Genomic DNA, 18,301 nt, shown 5'->3' with positions numbered 1-18,301 from the left:
GGACATTGTTTTATAGATGTGACTTGTTTTACAATTTATTAATTTAGCAAATAAAGCATGTGTGTGTGTGTGTAAATATATATAGTTTTCATCTTTCAGTTTCAAATACGAAAAGGAAAGATTCTCTTCAACTCAAGATTGACCAACACCTAATGTCTCTCTTGAAACTAAATTAAACATGTTAATGACTCACGACTCACCTTTAAGTGTTTAATACTTTTGAGCATAGAGCTAGTTCTTACTTGTAAAAGAAATGAACAATAATATTCATAGATCAACAACTTCTCTCTCAGGACTTCTTTTGGGAAGTTAGATTCAAGTTTTTGCTCCATGTTCCTAGGGGAGGGGGGAAGAGGATCAGCAGGAATAAATGTATCAACAGAAGAACTTTATCGATACAATTCTTTGGTGTAGTTCAACGTTAAGGCCACAGTTTACAATATTAAAGACAATTGTGGTGATCAGGATGTGTAAAATATCAGCATTCCACAAAAATGATTCTTATAAGCTCTAGTACTGTGTGCAGTAACAGATGCCTCCACAAGTCAACTGTACTAATTAAGTAGCTGCTTCTATAAAAGATGCATTTGTGTGTAATAAGATGTAATTTCAGATGTAAAATGCATCCAAAGGCCTCACCATGAACTTCTGGTAGTGTGACAGGCTGCTGCAGTGTTCCTTTTTGGCTTCATCCTCATCTGCATAGATGACCTGACACAGGTTGCAAAAATAGCCCACTACAGGACGAACAAATTCCATTCCTGTCACAGTATTAAGACCATTAGTCAGTCTGACATACCTGGTTTAATTCTCATGTAGAACTTTAATCTTGTACCCCTTAAAACACAGATTGGGAAACTACTGGGGCAAACACCAACCGACACAGGATTAGCATAGTCACAGGGAAGTGGGTTAGAGCTTCCAGTACTTACCAACAGGGTTGTTGGGTTTGAATGACTCCATCCAGGTCTTTATGGGGTCTGGTTGTGTTTGAACCTCCTCTTCTCTGGATTCAGTCTTCTCAGCAGGCCTATCCTGGGGCCCCTCACTGTCCTGCTGAACAACCAGATAAGGTTATTATTGGAATGATAGTATCTCCGTGAAACGCTTCAAGTGACTACTTTAAAACTGCCTTCCTAGACACACACACCTTTTCATCTGATGCCTGAGAGTCTGGGTTTTTTCGTTTGTCAGCCTCTCCTCCATTTTCATCACACTCCTGTGTGGTGGAACCTACTGCTTGTTCCTCTGATACCACAGACTTTTCTTTGACTTTCTTGGATGTAGCCTTTGCTGTCCAGTCCTCCTTTTCCGCAACTGACTCCTCGCATTCTCCAGCCTTTTTTGATGGGATGTTTTTTTCCGTTTTTATAGAAGAGTCCTCTTTCTTGGCAGTTGGTTCTTCCTTCTCTGGCGTCTTTTTAGCTGAGTCATTTTTCTCTGTTTTAGGCTTAGAATGGGAACGGCTTCTGGTCTGTTTGCTTCTATAGCTGCTCCTTGTCCTGTGTCCTCTCCTTTCACTGTCCAATTCAGAGTCTGACTCAACCCTCCACCTAATAATTAGAAGTAAATATGCTATTAACATTCCTTAAAAAATATTTGAGGTGACACAAACAGGTTTGGTTGTTAACATCGGCTCTTACCCTGCAGTAAGCCTGTGGTATTTCCGAGATATGTGAATGCCCAAGCGCGAACCGTTGAATTCAATAGACTTCATGTTCAGCTCACTGGCAGTTCTGGTAGCTTCTTCAGAACTCGACATCTCAAGAAATCCCTGTGAACACATAAGTGAGGTTGGACAGACATTTGCCAAAAATTCCAAGGCCAGTAAATAAATGTATGTCAAATCCAATTGATAAGGTTTATTCAAAATGAAGTACCATCACACAAAGAAACGACACATCTACTATGGTGATAATTGGGGAGTGTTACTACCTCTCGACGATTTCGGATGAGAAAATAGCGTACTACTTTTCCCAAGCCCTTAACAATCTTCACAAACTGAACGTCTGTGTAATGGCTAAAAGGAAGATTATTGATGTAGATTACTCTGCTGTAGTGACTCTGTTGGGACAGAAACAAAACATTTGTATTATATATATATATATATATATATATATATATTTTTTTTTTTACCATTGTGTGGTTCTGCATTGCCTCAGACATATTGAAAACAGAGATTTTCTAAAGAATAATCAATCCTTACCCTAGACCTGTGTCTTTTGTTCTTATCTGTGACAAAACAAACAAGATTAAATTAAAATGGGTTTTGGGCTTCTGGTGCGGTCTAAATTCCCTTGATAAACCAGTTTATACGATTGAGATAAACCTCATTTAGTACCAGAGTTAACTAAACTCAACTGAACCGAGTTCACTCCAAGTAGATATGCATAAAACAATCACTACCTTCATCCTCAGAATGCTCCTCATCTAACTCATCTAAGGTAATACAGTTCTCAAGACTCTCTGGAAAGTCAGGATCCTCCTGGGTGGGAACAATAGATACAAACATTAGAACATAGGCCCTCTCACTTTTTTTCTTGTTTAGCTCAGTATAGGGCTGGCCATCCAGTATGCATTGCTGTCGCCAATTAAGTTAAATAAGACTTATTTCACCTCCTCTTCGTCCTTTGTAGTAGCTGCTATCAGATCATCTCCATCCTTCTTTAGCTCTGGTTCTTGTCCGGACGGAGCAGCATTTGAAAGTTCTACTGACGGAGCCGTCTCCATCTCAGCCTGTTCCATCACCTCCTCCTTTACCTCTTTCACCTCCTCTTCCTTGGCCCGTCTCCGCTTCTCCTCTGGGGCTACAGCTGTCTCCGTCTCTGGGGGAGAAGACTTGGTTTCATCCTCTAACTCCTGCTGCTCCATATCCTCAAGGCACCCAGCCTCCTCCATGGAGTCATCCATGTGGACCCCATCCTCCCCAATCACTTCCATCCCTTCTATGTCACTGTCCATGTCACTGACCACAGTCCCAGTCATGTCCCAGCTCCCACTGGCTTCTTCCTGTTTGATGCACTCAGCACTCTGATGAACGCCATCTGGTTTGGGTTTCTCTGCATTCGATTGGGCCACCTGATCAGTGGTGGCTGATTGGTCCTTAGTGCTAGATGGAAGGGCTGTCGGATGGGTGCTAGCTGGTTCTACCGTGGGGGCTTGAGTCATGGTCAGCCCTTGTTCCTTGGTGTTCTCCTCAGTCTGAGGTTGTGAGGAACGAGGAGAAGCTGCCTCATCGGGTTTTGAGGTTGTTTCTGTGTAGAGACAAAATACAGAGTCATACAATGACGATTACTATCTAGCACACCTCAACCGCATCAAACTCAATCTTGGAGATGGCTTAACCCTAAGCATGTGTGGGATCCTTCAAATGGTTTGATATCAAGTGAGAAAGTGAAGGAATTACTTTTGATAACCGTTTTGTCAGGCCCAGGGACCTTCTCGCTGTCTCTGGTATGAGAACTCCTAGAGGAACCTGGAGAGCTGTGTTTGCTGGAGGACCGCGTGTTCCCTTCTTCACTCCTCTTCCTTCTCTTCCGCTCTCCTTCTCTGCCGCTATGAACGTCGTCTTCCTTCTCTTTGCTCCTGCTTCTCCTCTTCCTCTTGTGTGAAGGGTCTTTCCCTGGACTGTGCGCACTGTTTTTGGGACTCGGGGACCTTTGTCTCTTAGAACTCTCTTCATATTTCCTGGTTGAGGGAACATTCCTGCAGGAACAAAAATATGGGTCAAAAATATGCTAAAATGACCCGTAAGTCGACTTAAGTTGTGCAAGACTGAACTTACCTCAGGGTGCTGTACTCAGAAGAAAATGCCACTTGGAGTGACACGCCATCGATCTTGAGTGAAGAGGATGAGTAATAATCAACCAGCTTCTGAGCATCAATGGCATTGCTCATTTCCACAAAAGCCTGCATAGGATAAAGTCAATTACAGGTAAGAAAAATATGTAACAAAAGGACTATTAAAGAAATAACAAAAAATGGCCATTATTATTATTTGTTTACCACTGAAGGTAGGAATAGTGAGTAGAGTACAGTGCCAAATCTTTGAGCTATGGCCATCAGATCCAGGTAGCCCTCCTTGCCCACAGGTGAAGGTGTGAAGCTCAACACCTTAGAACTCTGTCGTAATAAACACATTTAGAAAGGCAGGTTGGATGACAAATTATCTCAACATCCTATTCACACATTTGAATTTATTTAAAGATTTTACCTGGAGGAAGTTGAATGTTCGTGACACGTAAAAGGTTATTCTCTTTCCTTCTGTCTCTATAGGATTTTCAGTATAGTATTTTACTATATCCATTGCCTGGCCATTTGAGCCCATTTCCACAAATGCCTGAAATAAAAAAAACAAAAACGTGTTTTGTGTCATCACAAAGTTTACATACAACAAACCCTTCATACTTTCAACACAAACACTTTCTTTACTAGTCCTTTCAGATATTTAGATACCACCCAATTCAGACACCAGCCGATTACCAATTGTATTAGTATTCATTTGTACCTCATTAAGCTAATTTGCAAATAGGTTATTGATGAAAAGGCTACCGTCTCACCAATGAAGGGAACATGATCATTTTGACAACTTTTCCAAATTGCTCAGCCAGTCTCCTCAGAGAATGTTCCTCGTAAGTCTGGGCTGCAAATTTGGCACACACCACTTTGCTACTGCTCTGGGACTGGAAAATAACAAGACACGATTTCATGAAAATGAATAAAGCATGAAAGTATATGATCATTTCATTATTGATTGAAACATTAAAAAAACAAATACCTTATTTTTTTTGTTTCTTGGCCTGTTTTCCGGTCTTCCACCTGTAGGACAATAAAGCAAAGTTTGCCAAGTGGCAAATAGTTACATTGCCAATGTTGCATGCACTTGATCACAATAACTTCCAATAAAATAAAACTGATTGAGCAAGTCCACTTTACCAGAGCTTTGATTGGGTCTCTGGGCAGATGAGACCTTCCCTTCTCCAGCCTTCGGCTTTGCTGGTTGGTCATCACTCCTAGAGCAAGAACAAAACATCTTGGTCGCATCAGACAAACACGTGCAGCAAGATTGTCATTACGCTGAAGGTGACACGTGTTGTACTCACCTGCTGATACTTTCCATCCTACAGTCCCAATCAGGGAACCTGTGATGTGAAGAAATGAAATGGCAATTGTGTAACATGTTTTGAACGCAACTCTCACCTTAGTGTAAAGAAAACCATAAGCGTAAAGTAAACCATAACTCACAATTGGAGGAGGAGAAGCTGTCCGTCTGCATGTTGGGGCCCATTAACGTGTGCTACCCAGGACTGGGGGAAGAAAAATGTCACATTTCTGGTCTGATCGTACACAAATAGACCCGCACCCTGATTCTTTGAGCTTTTTGTTGTTAAACATAATGCCCACGGAAAATGATCATCCCTTTTAAAAGCAACCGACCTGCTTGCGATTTGCGCTATAGAGCTTGCGGGTGATGGTCACCCTTCGCACAAGTAGCCAAGAAAGAAGTCACCCAGAAGACACAGCGAAAATGAGTGAGGGGGGGGGGGGGGGGGGGGGGGGGGGGGGGGGAAGACTGCTTACCTTCTCAGAAAGCACGGTTATATCGCACAAAGAGCATGCGCAAGGGTATGTCTCTGGGGTTTCTCCGTGGAAATCGAGAGCTGCCTTCCTGGAGGGCATCTTGCAGGCGGCCTTCATCCTGCTTTTGGGAAAATCTTCCTGGTTGTAGTCTGCTGCTGTTTGCGTTGCATACCTGTAATCAAGGTCTACTCTGGAGGCAATTGGAGCGCTGCTGCTACTGCTGCCACTTCTCCCAGGTGCTGGGCTGGAAGAGGGCCTCTCGTAGCTGGGAAAGGCATTAGCTTTCTTACCAAAGTTGTAGTCCACCACATAGCTAGACTCATCCAATGCACATGAGGAGCTGGGCTTAAGGGTGATAGAGCCAGTCTGCCGAGGGTTGCCCCAACGGTCTTGCCAGCTGGCAACCTTCTCCGGTGGAAGGGGTCGAGGCTGGGGATCTCTGTAGGTCTGTTCCAATGGATACTGAACTGGCTGGGAGCGAATTTGCTCCCATTCAGCGGAGGTGAGTTTGGGCTTGGAGCTGAGGTTTGCAGGTGGGGGGTGAAATGGGGTCGAATGGGAGGTGGATGAGGAAGACCGTTTTCTCCTCTTGTTCTTGATCTCCATAAGCAGACCAGGAAGAGACTCCACAGTTATGAGGTGCTCTGGCAACTCCGCAAGCAGAGCTAGGTCTTCTGGCTTCAGCCCACAGCTAGACAAGAGACTAAGGGCTTTTTCTGGGGGCTTTGGGGACTGATGTGTCTCCATCGTGGAACGTCTGGATGAGTAGGAAGAGGATGACATAGTGGAATGAGATGGCTCCTGCGTTCTCCTGTAAATGTTGCAGTCATCAGATGCGTGTAGCTGATCTGAAGCCTGGTAAGAGTCGGACCTGGAATCTTTGACAGGTCTTCTGTAGGGGTAGTTGCTGTGAGACATGCTGGAAGGTAAATGTAGCAAGTCTTGTGGAAGTTTCCGATGCAGAGAGGTCACCGGAGAAATCTAAGGAAGATTAATGTAACGAAAATCGAGTCTTTGATACAATGCAACTGTAGAGGTCCAAAGTCCTCGGATAGGAAGTGTCATGCAATTGGCCTAGAATGAAATTGTAATCTCGAGAACCTTAATACACCTTACAAAAATGAAAATACCAGACACTCACCCATCCATCCTACTGTTTGGTTTTTCCACAAACCAATTAGTGCTTCATATTTGACTACGCTAGCTATAGGGACGCAAATACGACAGCAGGCTAGCTGGCTAACTACTTTGTGGACCCGCTGTTTTGAATCACGTTTTGCAATTCCACTTTCGTAATTGACTCCCAATTATATGTATTCAAACAGTCTGTAAAAACCACCCTCCACCTGTTAGCCAAGTGCAAACAAATAATCGTACGTGTTAACAAAACATACAATGGAACCAATCCTTGACAATGTTTTTTTTCATCAAGCAAACATATAGTCTAAGATAAAAACAAGTAAACTGCAGTCGTCTTACCTATATCGGCAAAGTTGTCGTAGAAGCCTGCAACCCTTGAAGCCACCAGCCGAACTAAACAATAACGTGAAGTAAAACGAGACGAATTTCCGGTTGTTAATTTTACTCTCATTTCAAAATAAAAGTTTACTACAGCGAGCTACCGGAACCACGTGACAAAAAAGCTCTAGCTTTTTTTCCTGGGTTTCACTTGCAGTGAGTGTTTACAATGTTGTATTTTCCCTTAGCCAGCTTCATTGAAAACCATTCAAACCGGTTGAGAGCAGTGTTTTTTTTTGGAACTACATACATCAGACTTTTTTTGCGAGCTACATGAACCACGTGATCACGTGTCGGCGAGATCATAGCGTTTTGCAACTCTTTTTCTATGGCTCTGGATATAATCATTTATGGGTTTATTTTACATCTGACAGCATTGACATCAAATGTTCCAGTTCATTGATTTAGTTCGTATGACATTTTTGTGTGGAAATCTTTGTATGGGAAGCTGTATGGTTTTTCTATATACGAAAGGCAAAGAACTACACACAAACGGACATAGGAAAAGTTATGTCCATCATACACACTCATCATTCACAACACAAAATTGACCATTTAAGACGTGTCCTCAAGGATGAATGTAAGAAACATTTTATTTTAAATAAAAAATATAGAAAATGAATGTTTATCCAAAAATGTGAATTGATCAAGTATGATAGATTGTCAATTGATATGGTAAACTTGTTTGACATTCATAATTTACAACAATAAAAAAAGTGTTACTTACAACAATTTCTCGTTCACAGCAGAGCCATGAAGAATAATGGCATGTAATTATCTGTGGTCCCTCTGAACTGGTGTTATATAGCTACAGTTACACAGTCAACTGTAATGCAATCATACCTCTCCTCCCCCTCCCCTCACCTACTGCCAAACTTAAAAACCACATAGACTGCCATTCAACGATAGAGAGCAATGCAACACTCGCTTGTTAAGCACAGGTATATTGTGTACAGAGTGAGCTTCAGTCAGAGCACTTGTCTAGGGGATCAGTAAGTGGGCCATGAGTGAGCAGACATGTGTGGGGTTGTTCCGTGGACGGTCACAGGGTATCGAGAACCGCCCGTCATACCGAGATGAAACACAGAAGGGGGGAATCTTGCCATTTGTGTCAACGTATCTGATTGATTCCATTTTGAGCAGAAGTGCCTCGAAGGATCCTGATATCAACCAAGGTATGTTAAGAAGTAAAAAAATGACTACCAATCTTCTTTGACTTGTTTTAAAAATGTAACATTTTGGAGAGACCTGTCATTGAAGTCTTTAGATAACTGCAGGAGCTTGGATTTACATATTGGACTAAAGAAAAAAATAAACAAATTAGTTGACTAAAAGACAAACTCACAGACTAAAATTAAATAAATCAAGGTAGCTTGGAGTTTTCCCAGATTGATGATGTCATGGCTCCCATATCTCTCAAAGGAGCTGAGATAAAGCACCTACACTCCGACCAGGACAAAGGAGACCTCCCTTCACAGGTTACCCAGGAAAGTTCAATCGCTCCAAAGGAGACCAGCCACCACAGAAGCCAAGTCTCATTGAATATGGTAGAAGAGAGCATAACAAGAGATCAGAGAGAGAAACCAGAAAGAGGGACAGAGGAGGGATTGAAGTTGGAGCCACAAGTGCAGCTGAAAGCAACGTCCACAGATGGACACATCAGCTCAAGAAAGCAGAGGCGCTACCGTACATCCTTCACTAACTCTCAGCTGGACCAACTGGAGAGAGCCTTCCGGAAGTCTCACTACCCTGACATATTTGCAAGGTAGTGGCGGGTTATCATTTAAGGATTATATTGTTGTTGTTATTATGGTGTGTTTTTCAAAAATCAATGCATCACCACTGCTATTGGATAAACTGTAGTATTGGTGTTATGTATTTTCTACATTCTTTGGGAATGTTCAACTATGAATCAATTATATGATTTCTCCCCAGAGAGGAACTGGCAGTGCATCTGTCCTTGACTGAAGCTAGAATTCAGGTATATTTAAATTGTTAAAAGGAACTGTCAAAAATATAGTTCATCTAAAATATTGTAATTTACAGTCAGGACATTAATTGAAACCTACCTTATTAGGTATGCATAATTACAGTTCAGAGTTACATTCTGACAATCATGAATTTATCTAAAATACTACCTCTCTGCTTCTCCTGTACATGTACTGCATTCAGGTGTGGTTCCAGAACCGCAGGGCCAAGTGGCGTAAGCGTGAGCGGGGCCAGCAGAGCTACCTCCCTGGTCTGGCAGTAAACACCTGCCCTCTGGGTCTGGGGCTCTGGCTGGATGCCCCCCTGCTGCACCATGACTCTGGACTGGACCCCGTATGGAGCCTGGGGAGGATACCCATCACATTTCCTCGCCCAGACCCCCTTCACTGCACTAAGCCTCTGGAAGCCCTGGGGCTTGGGCCGTTAGCATGGGCACCACTGTCTGAACATCCTCTTGTGCACCCTAACTTTGGCAGGTATGTCAATCACAGTATCTCAGTCACATTTACTTGACTTTTCTCTTGTTCATTTGTTTTATATTTTCCATCGAACAAGAATCAAATACACTGTATCCATCGCAAAAAAAATACAAAAATCAATAAAAACAAGAAAACTATAATGCATGTGATTAGAAAATATTAAATTGGTGACATTAATTATTTATATATTTTCTGGTTTCTATAGGTTCCTATCTTTGATGAACCCACCTGTTCATCCAATAACTGCATTGGCCAACCTAGGGCCCCAGTCCCTCAGTCAGATGTCCCTAGGGGAACCAGGGGAAGAGAAGTTCTCCTCAAGAACCTATCTAGGACCTGTGTGGTCACCAAGGTCTATGTTTGAAACCACAAGGAAGTAAACTTTTTTCATAAGTGAGCATAATTTATTAATTCTTCTCAGGTTCAAAAATGTGTGATTTGTCATGTCAAAGCCTGTTCTTAAACTGAATTCTGAGTCATTATGTCAGGTTACATCATTGTTTTTATTGCCAAATCTTGCAGGTTAAACTCATTCTGACAGAAAAAAATTAGCGTCTTTTTCCAAGGCTGCCACATGCACATACGCACGCACGCCCCACACCCCCACCACACACACAGCAGAAGAACATTAATAGGTAGCATCAAGATAAACTGAGGAGGTAACTAGATAAACACTTCCTCCATTTGGGTCCATTAGCTCCTCTGTCTAAACAGTAGTGAGTGGTAAATGGTAAATGGTTGAGCTGTAAACCCTTGTTCACCAAAGCGTTGTTCTTCCTTTTGCTGAAATCAACTGGGAATCATCTCGTTGCGGTTTTATCTGGTTGGCAGGAGCACTTAGAAGATCAACAACACACCTACTGTCCTTATTAACGTTCAACTGGCCATGAAAAGAGGGGGGCCATTAAAATGTTTCATGGGTGAAAGAGCTGACATACGTACACTTGATGACCGTATTCTGACGCAGAGGATATCAAAATATAAGCTTGACACATCTTTACACAGGTAATTTATCATAAATGGTAGACAGAAAAAACATGCTCCAATGATAAGCCCATTTCCAACCATGCATGGATGAATGCCCACACATACTGTCATTGCCTTCACCGCTGTAAATAATGTTAGTCATGGTTTCACCTAATGCTGGGGACACACCACAGGATAATCGGGCCGATTTCGGCCCTTCCGACAATCCTAGGTAACATATGTCTCGATTATCTTGATGGTTCCGCAGATTTTATCAGATGTTCCCTTGGTGTTAAGCGTGACCACACACTGTAGGAGCAAAACGGCAAAATCTAGGATTTTTTGTCCACATGTTTGTGGTCTCTCACAGTTTGAAAATCTTATACGATTTAAAAAATCGTATAGTGTGTCCCCAGCATAAGAAGACCAGGCTAAAAAGGTGTAAACTAGTAGCAACAGGTGTAATTAATCATTGCAAATGGTTCAGTGCAGGGTTCCTGCAGGTTTCAGTAAGTCAAATGTAATTGTATTTAGAAGTCCAAGAGCAAAAATGTAGCTGCAAGAAGATCCTTCAGCTAGATTTAAACACAAGTCCCTTCACACAGTAGCCCACATCCTTAACCACCGAGCTATCAGGGATCATAACAATCTCCACTCAACAATTACATTTGACATTCAACTATTTAGTTGTAACAACCTGCAGAGTTGGGGTGTCAGAAAACCAGAAGAAAGCAGGGCTCCCATGTTAGCTCACTGGGTTAGTGTGCATGCTCTTTCAGACATGCTGGGGCAGTACCACAACAGCCTGGGTTTGCATTTTAAATTGTTTATTTATTTTAAGTTAGATTGTGGTCCTGTGAGATGTGGGACTTCACCTTCACATAGTTTCATAAATATCATCTCTCTCCTCTCCGCCAAACGCTTGATAATTTCAGGAAGATTCTCTTTAGTTTCGTTTGGTTAGAAACAGAGTGCAAATTATACAATGATAATCGGGGTAGTCAGTTTCTTCTCTAGGCCGTAAAATAATATTTACGATTACAGGTAAGAACGATATATAAATGTATCAACCCCCCCGACCTGTTGTTTTTACCTCTTTTGGGGGGGTCCAAGTCTTAATTGGGGGGATAAACTCCCCTCGTAATTCGAACCCTGGACTCTAGAGCTCCGCTTTGTAGGCTATGACTCAATACGTTTTTGCTATTTTGTAATAACTTTCTGTGGCCAGCGTTTCTGGAAATGAACGAGGGTAAAACCTTTTTAAGACCTGACTAAATTAAATTTAGGACCTCGGATGAAAATTTGGCAGTTTTTAAGGCGTTTTAAGGCCTTAAATTTAAAGTTCAGAATTGTACACTTTTTAAGACCCCGCGGGAACTTTGTCAGTGGCATAACATATCAAAGGTCCAAAACTTGCCAACTTATTGAGATACATCAAATGACGTCTTAACTAAGAATGTGCCTTCCTTTTTCCTCCTTTATTATGAATGATATATATTGCGTTGTGTTCAGTAGAATGTCTGCAACAACACTACATTTACTGTAGAAGCAATTATGAGAGGATAACAAGATTCAATGTCAATTTATTTCTGAGTTCAAGGTACATTACATTTGCGTGGACCACACAACTTGCTTTTGGTAATGCTTTTTCCTAAACAGTACATATCTAAATGTTATAATGTACCATTAGTAGAAAACTTATTTCCAAGAACCAACTGCTTCCTCTACTATCTTGGTCCAATAACCTTGTCCTTAGAATAAATGGTACAATACACAAATAGATCTGTTTCAATTGTTGATCAATTTTCAAAATAGAGATCTACTGACACTACCTGGTCAATCTAATATATTGTTTTCATAATTGCTTGAAGCCAAGAAAGAGAAAAAACAAAAAACAGACAGCTAACTATACAGACCATGAAAAGTAAAGCATCTTAAGGTAAATACATTTTCAAATGAACAGCAGTTAGTGTTAAGTGTTAGGGTTCATAGGTTTACTTTGTTCACATGAACGGTCCACAACAGCAGAAAGGTGGGGACATGGAAAAGCGTCAGGAAATTTCTTTCCCGAAAGCAACCCCTCAAACCAAACGAGTCCTATTCCTTAGAGTGAACTAGAAAAAGGCTCATTTACTATTCAAAGCCACGACCGTTCCGACACTTAAGCTCAATACTGTAATAACAGATATTCTGTCTCTCTCATCCCTTGTCACCATGCACAAAACAAACACAAAACAAGGAGAAAACAAAAACAATTAAAAACATTTGTGACACAGAGTAAGACTGCTGTTGCATTTTCCTATTGGAAATGATTAGATCTGTCAAGATAAAAGCCTTGTCCTGCTTTTCTGCTAGAGGCAAGTCTAGCAAGCCTTCACATTCTGTACATATATATATATATATATATACTTTTTGATTACAGCTTTTGTCACTGACAAACTGAACTCAAAATCCAAAAAGGTGTCAAACATGCAACAAAAAGGGGAATCTTCAAGCAAACACTTGATCATTTGACTGTTGTATCTACAAATGAAAAAGGACCGTTTAAATAGGACTGATGCGTTGAAAGCGTTTGTCTAGATGAGAAATCTCAGCTGTTAGTTCACCAAGATGGAGAATGGTGGTGGTGATTTAGCATGCAAGGGCTTCAGTGCTCCCTCTAGGCCTTTAGATGAAATGTGGCATACGAAGAATAAGCAAATTGATAACATTTACATACTATAACACTTTTATTTTATGTTTTCATTGTTGTCACCCTTTTATGTTTTTGTGCCACGTGCTGGGGAATGTTTCAACATTAGATGAAACATGAAAATTTGAACCGTGGCACAATGAAAAGAACACCACATTTTACTATAAGGTGTTCAAAATGTATTTAATTCTGATTCAGGTGTCCTAGATATAAGTATGAGATAGTAATCGATGACGGCATTTCCACAGGGGCAGGTTTGCTAAAGCTTTGATGAGGAACCACAACCCTTAACATCAAATGCAGGATACATCTCAAGAGTCGAAGGAACAATAAGTTATTCACCTAGCCCGCTGAAGCAATCATATTTGAATTTGACAAGCAAGTAGCTTGTGAAGTGTCTATGTGAAATAGGCAGACAGCATAGCCATTATACTTGGTTACATTCATACAATTCTTGGTTTCACAGAATCTAACAAAAATTTTAGTTACGGCAAAGCAGAGAGCTTTGTAGTACCAAGTACCAAAACTGAATGTTGTACTGCATTGACAATAATGCTGGACAAAAGCAAATTTAACCTAAAGACAAGTCAATGTCGGACTTGACAATACTATGCTCCTAACTTTGTTAGTAGACTCACAAGCCAACTGCATGACAATGTGTGCAATTCCAAATCAGTCGGATCAAACCTTGTAGGTGGCAACCTATCCTAGTGTCTCCAAGTTTCCTTCCCTCATTTCAGTCCCCTCCTCCCTTTACTGATTTGAGGTTGAAGGACAATCGAGACCAACATGGAGGATGTCCACCAGGGGGGTGGGGGGGGGGGGGGGGGGGGGGGGGGTGGAGCCTCTCTCCCCCACCTGTCCAGGTCAACAACACCTGTGGTAAATGGCAGACTTGACACCAGGAGAGGGAAAGCCACCGGTGTAAGACTATTGAGACGCAGCCGTTGAGGCTGGGCGTGTGCATATAGAAGGTGTTGGGGGGCTGGCGGGGGGGCTGACTCTCGGCGCTGCACGGACGGACGGACGGGGGGGGGTGTAGGTGTAGTCAGGGGGCAGGCGTAGAGGGAGCACTGAGCGGGGATCACCGTGGTCACATCAGAACGTCCACCACGTCGTCACTGTGGTCCTCCTCCTCGGTGACGCGCAGGGCGAGGACCTGCTCGTTCAGGAACAGGCCGCTGAGGCGCTCCTTGCGGGCCTGACGCTGTTCCTTCAGCTGGCGTTTGCGCAGCGCCTTCTGCTGCAGCTTCCGCTGCTTGGAACGCTTCTGTTGGGACAAATTTACATTTTAGTCATTTTGCAGACACTGTTATCCAGAGCGACTTACAGTAAGTACAGGGACATTCTCCCCGAGGCAAGTAGGGTGAAGTGCCTTGCCCAAGGACACAATGTCATTTTTCACGGCCAGAAATCAAACCGGCAACCTTCTGATTACTAGCCCGATTCACTAACCACTCAGCCACCTGACTCCAAACACAGGTGGGGGGGGCTAAGCTTTCACTGGACCCTACCAAAGGATCATTCAACTGCCACACAACTAACACAGGGCACACTACATTATGTGAAATAGTTAGTTACTAAGCAATGTCAAATTTAGCATGCTTGAGTTTGTCATAGGATTCAAGTGTATTTTTATGCTAAACGCAGTAACATGCAGAGCATGTATTCACATTTACATGTTTGTAATAAGTACTGCTGAGTTTGACCTTGGAGTCTCGGATGCGCTCGGCGGCGCTGGCCAGGTTCCCGTCGCTGTGGGCGCGGCTGATGTTGGCCGTGCTGGCGTTGGAGGCGGTGGAGCCCGTGGTGGAGCTGCTGGTACTGCTGACCATGCTGGCGTTGCTGCTGCTGGCCCCGCTTACGCCGCTGGTGCTGGCGCTGCTGTGGCCGCTGCGCTTCCAGCCGTCCCTGGTGCTGCTCGCACGCTGACGGGGGCCGTGCTCCCGGATGTAGCTTCGCACCTGGGGGGTGGAGATGGAGATCAAGTCTTATTTGTCAGGTACACAGAACAACACAAGGTCAGACTGGGCACTGAAATTCTTGAAGACAAGACGCAAGCACCTGGCGTAACATAACATATAAGTACATAGAACATCATTTACATCTACGCTGAGCTTAAATAAGTGAAACTTCCTAAATATACAGCTAGCAGGGTGGAGGGTAAGTCGTCAGGGAACGATAGGGAAAAATCACACCGAGTTCTGTTTGGGGAGTGGGGTTAAGGCTTGACGTTGATGCTTTTGATTGTCCAGGACAAGCTAACATTTCAGTCAAAGGATTTTCGCCACGCAGATTTTTGGAGCGTTGACAAGTGACTTGGTAAAAGAAATCTGTTACAGGATGAGGCCAAGCCCTGCTATGGCATCCAAGATGTATTAACCCCCAGCCAAGCATGGATAAACCAAAAGCATATTCATACACAACATGTTGCATCATCACAGGATATAAACTAAGGGCATCTCTGGAAAGTATCTCACTTGTTTGAGTTTCTCGTCAGTTAGACAGTTGAGCTCGATGATGAACTCGCTGTCTGTGGGGGAGATCTGGGCGCAGGGGTCGATGATCTTGATGATGTCCAGCTGCTCTCTCAGGCCCATCTCTGTGCTGACCTTACGGCTCAGGTATTCTATGTACTCCACCTAGACACACACATAGAAAATGTTACTTACACACACACACATTTCAGATCGAGGGCATGATTTAGCAGTTGTGAAACTTAAAACTCGAGAACGATGTGCTGTGGTTGAAACCTAGCAGGACAACCGTAGCTTTGCAACCCCCGTGAGAATTTATAATGAGAGAGGAGAGTGAGTCGGCCCCCTACCTGCTCATCATTGGTCATGGCACTCCATGGCAGTTCATCCAGGTTCCTGTGAGGTTTAGTTTTCCTCTTAGAGAACAAGCAAGGTGAGCTCGGAACGCTTGGTATAATGTCCGACAGCACATCACTCCCACTGGCGATGTCACTTCCTGGGAGCTAGGAAGGTGGGGGAGGGGGGTCAATATTTGTATCTACCCAAAGCGTGTTTTGGGTAACAAAAAAGTGTTTACAAAATCAATCCCCCTCTTTTTTCCCAGTCGGAAAGTAACAATTTCGAAGGAACATACTAAATGTGTCATGTCATTTAAGAATCTGCAATACCTGCCACTCAAACTCGCTGTCAGACCAGTCCCAGTAGGTGGAGATAGAGGAGGACACGTCACTGCACACAGAGCCCTCAGGAAACAGGTCAAAGGAGGTGAACTCCTGGTCATCCAGAAGAGAGTAGCAGTCCTCCTGGTCTCCCACAGAGACAGAGGAGAACAGCTCCTCGCTGCATTCTGAGCTCGCCACACTGGTCCCACATGACGTCAGATTCCATCTGGTGGGAAGAGGATGGAATATGTTGTTGGGCTATATTGTTCAAGTTTTCTAATACATACACTATTTAGCCAATAGCATGTGGACACTGCTCAGTATGAGGAGACCTGTTGAACCTCTTATTCCAATTAATATGGGAGTTGGTTCACACATTTTCTACAACCGCCTTCACTTTTCTGGGAAGGCTATTGAATGGACAATGGAACATTGGAAGTAAATCCCACATCCTCCAGCCACAAAAGCTTTTGCACACACTTTTTTGGTGACTTGATCACCTTGCTTGCAGATGGTGTTAGAATGAGTCCAAAATGTAGTTGATGGTGTTAAGATCTGGGATCTCTGTAAAGACCAGTCAAATTTTCCACAATAAACTTGACAAAATATTTCTGTATGGACCTCACTTTGTGCAATTATTAAGCTAAAACAGGAAAGGGCCTTTCACATATTTTTACCACAAAGTTTGAAGCACAGAATTTTCTAGAATGGTCAAATAGTGTGTTTCCAAACCTCTTAAATACCAAAGCAAATTGTTTCCTACTGGAGACATGTAGAAATTATGTGACTTGGCAAACTATTGATTTCTTTATGCCCTCAGGATTTGTTGGTTGATTCTGTATGAAATGCAAGCTGCTGCAGTCTGTACTTACCTATTGCTATGGAAACGGCGAAGAGGGTCAGTCCGGTGACAGGATGATAGCTGGCAGCCGAAGTCACTAACATCAAGCGTGCCCGCCTCACTTGGGTTACCCCGTTGGGACAGGAGAGGAAACGGCTCCTCTGGAGCAAGGAACTTTTCGTACAGGGCGTCAGACATTTCTCACACCTTAATGCACAGACGGAGACAAGATTCCATAAGAATACAACAAAAGTCATGTTATGTTACGATATAAATTATACTTTTAGGAATTTGACTTGCCAGTTGCCACATATTCTGTTGATAAACATAACGTTGGGCCTGTTATGCTGGGTCTGTAGTTACATACTGTAGCTAGCTAGCAATACATTGCTACAGTAGTTGAATGATACCAGTTGTGTGTCTTGCTAACAAACGACATCACAGACTAGTGCTAACCCTAGGCCTCGAATTAACTTTTAACGGCCTCTAGTAAGATTGTTTTCCAAACCATCACAGACCTGCTAGTAATACGATTTCGCCAGCTACTAGACTAGCTTAATAATGTCGACTAGCTAACCAGTGGCCTTGGCAAAAAACAAAAAACAAAAGTTAGAATCAGACTACAGTAAGCCTACTACGTGGCGAGCCAATTACTTACTGGTGTGCTACTCAATAGCTCTTAAGTTTAGCTAAATGTTGGAAATGTTTGCACTGCCAATTAACACAAAACCTGCTATGGTAGACATCAGGTTAGGGCCTTCCCGTGTTGCTAACACAAAACTGGCTAGCTAATGTAGCTACTAGTAGTAGCTAGACTATCTTTGACTCACTTAGCTCAACTTAGCATAGCTAAGCCGTTAGCAAGCGCCCTATTCACCATGTAATAGGTGGTGAATAAACGATGAATGACTACCTAGAACTTCTGTTTAGATAATTGCTTAATATCTAAATGTCTAAATTAAAGAAGAATTAGCAAACCTTTCGTGATCAAAGAATACTCCTCGTTGTCACCGCATTTGCAAATCTTCCCGATCCAGCTATGACAACAACCCACACTACACGTCATCGAGTTGGAGTTTTAGCGCCCTCTACTGCGC

General features: G+C 42.8%; 2 protein-coding genes across 6 annotated transcripts; both read right to left on the bottom strand.

The window, feature by feature from the left end:
* Nucleotides 1–189: 189 nt before the first annotated feature.
* Nucleotides 190–7,162, bottom strand: matr3l1.1 (matrin 3-like 1.1). 4 transcript variants are annotated; one of them, XM_084668439.1, is made up of 20 exons: nucleotides 7,060–7,162; nucleotides 5,581–6,561; nucleotides 5,245–5,306; nucleotides 5,103–5,141; nucleotides 4,936–5,012; nucleotides 4,778–4,818; nucleotides 4,560–4,682; nucleotides 4,214–4,339; nucleotides 4,006–4,122; nucleotides 3,785–3,909; nucleotides 3,407–3,705; nucleotides 2,617–3,254; nucleotides 2,407–2,485; nucleotides 2,207–2,232; nucleotides 1,936–2,064; nucleotides 1,644–1,774; nucleotides 1,151–1,553; nucleotides 933–1,056; nucleotides 640–761; nucleotides 190–336 (listed from the first exon to the last, which is right to left on the bottom strand). In XM_084668439.1, the coding sequence occupies exons 2-20, from the start codon at nucleotides 6,496–6,498 to the stop codon at nucleotides 316–318; spliced, it is 3,600 nt and encodes a 1,199-aa protein (XP_084524565.1). In that variant the 5' UTR covers nucleotides 6,499–6,561; nucleotides 7,060–7,162; the 3' UTR covers nucleotides 190–315. The 4 variants fall into 4 exon arrangements, with proteins under 4 accessions (XP_084524565.1, XP_084524719.1, XP_084524786.1 ...); XM_084668593.1 differs by having other exon boundaries at nucleotides 933–1,053; XM_084668660.1 differs by lacking the exon at nucleotides 5,581–6,561 and having other exon boundaries at nucleotides 7,060–7,138.
* Nucleotides 7,163–14,065: 6,903 nt separating this feature from the next.
* On the bottom strand, nucleotides 14,066–18,300 carry fam199x (family with sequence similarity 199, X-linked). 2 transcript variants are annotated; one of them, XM_084668046.1, is made up of 7 exons: nucleotides 18,183–18,300; nucleotides 17,236–17,411; nucleotides 16,370–16,589; nucleotides 16,052–16,204; nucleotides 15,705–15,866; nucleotides 14,904–15,188; nucleotides 14,066–14,494 (listed from the first exon to the last, which is right to left on the bottom strand). In XM_084668046.1, exons 2-7 carry the CDS (start codon nucleotides 17,400–17,402, stop codon nucleotides 14,318–14,320), a joined length of 1,164 nt encoding a protein of 387 aa, XP_084524172.1. In that variant the 5' UTR covers nucleotides 17,403–17,411; nucleotides 18,183–18,300; the 3' UTR covers nucleotides 14,066–14,317. The 2 variants fall into 2 exon arrangements, with proteins under 2 accessions (XP_084524172.1, XP_084524250.1); XM_084668124.1 differs by having other exon boundaries at nucleotides 14,934–15,188.
* Nucleotide 18,301: the final 1 nt, after the last annotated feature.

Source organism: Hypomesus nipponensis, chromosome 1, assembly GCF_054491055.1.
Source record: "Hypomesus nipponensis isolate SF chromosome 1, ASM5449105v1, whole genome shotgun sequence".
NCBI classification, from domain to species: domain Eukaryota; kingdom Metazoa; phylum Chordata; class Actinopteri; order Osmeriformes; family Osmeridae; genus Hypomesus; species Hypomesus nipponensis.
Note: the sequence above shows the minus strand (reverse complement) of the source record. Positions and strands in the feature narration are given on the sequence as shown.

Bases quoted from the DNA above. Each gene is read 5' to 3' on its own strand.
- fam199x (XM_084668046.1), bottom strand. From the start codon at position 17,402: ATGTCTGACGCCCTGTACGAAAAGTTCCTTGCTCCAGAGGAGCCGTTT. The intron at 16,205-16,369 runs GTATTGCAGATT...CCACCTTCCTAG, and splicing joins ACAGCGAGTTTGAGTGGCAG to CTCCCAGGAAGTGACATCGC. The intron at 15,189-15,704 runs GTGAGATACTTT...TCCACCCCCCAG, and splicing joins CTGACGAGAAACTCAAACAA to GTGCGAAGCTACATCCGGGA.
- matr3l1.1 (XM_084668439.1), bottom strand. From the start codon at position 6,498: ATGTCTCACAGCAACTACCCCTACAGAAGACCTGTCAAAGATTCCAGG. The intron at 5,142-5,244 runs GTGAGTTATGGT...TTCACATCACAG, and splicing joins CAGCTTCTCCTCCTCCAATT to GTTCCCTGATTGGGACTGTA. The intron at 3,255-3,406 runs GTAATTCCTTCA...GTCTCTACACAG, and splicing joins TGACAAAACGGTTATCAAAA to AAACAACCTCAAAACCCGAT.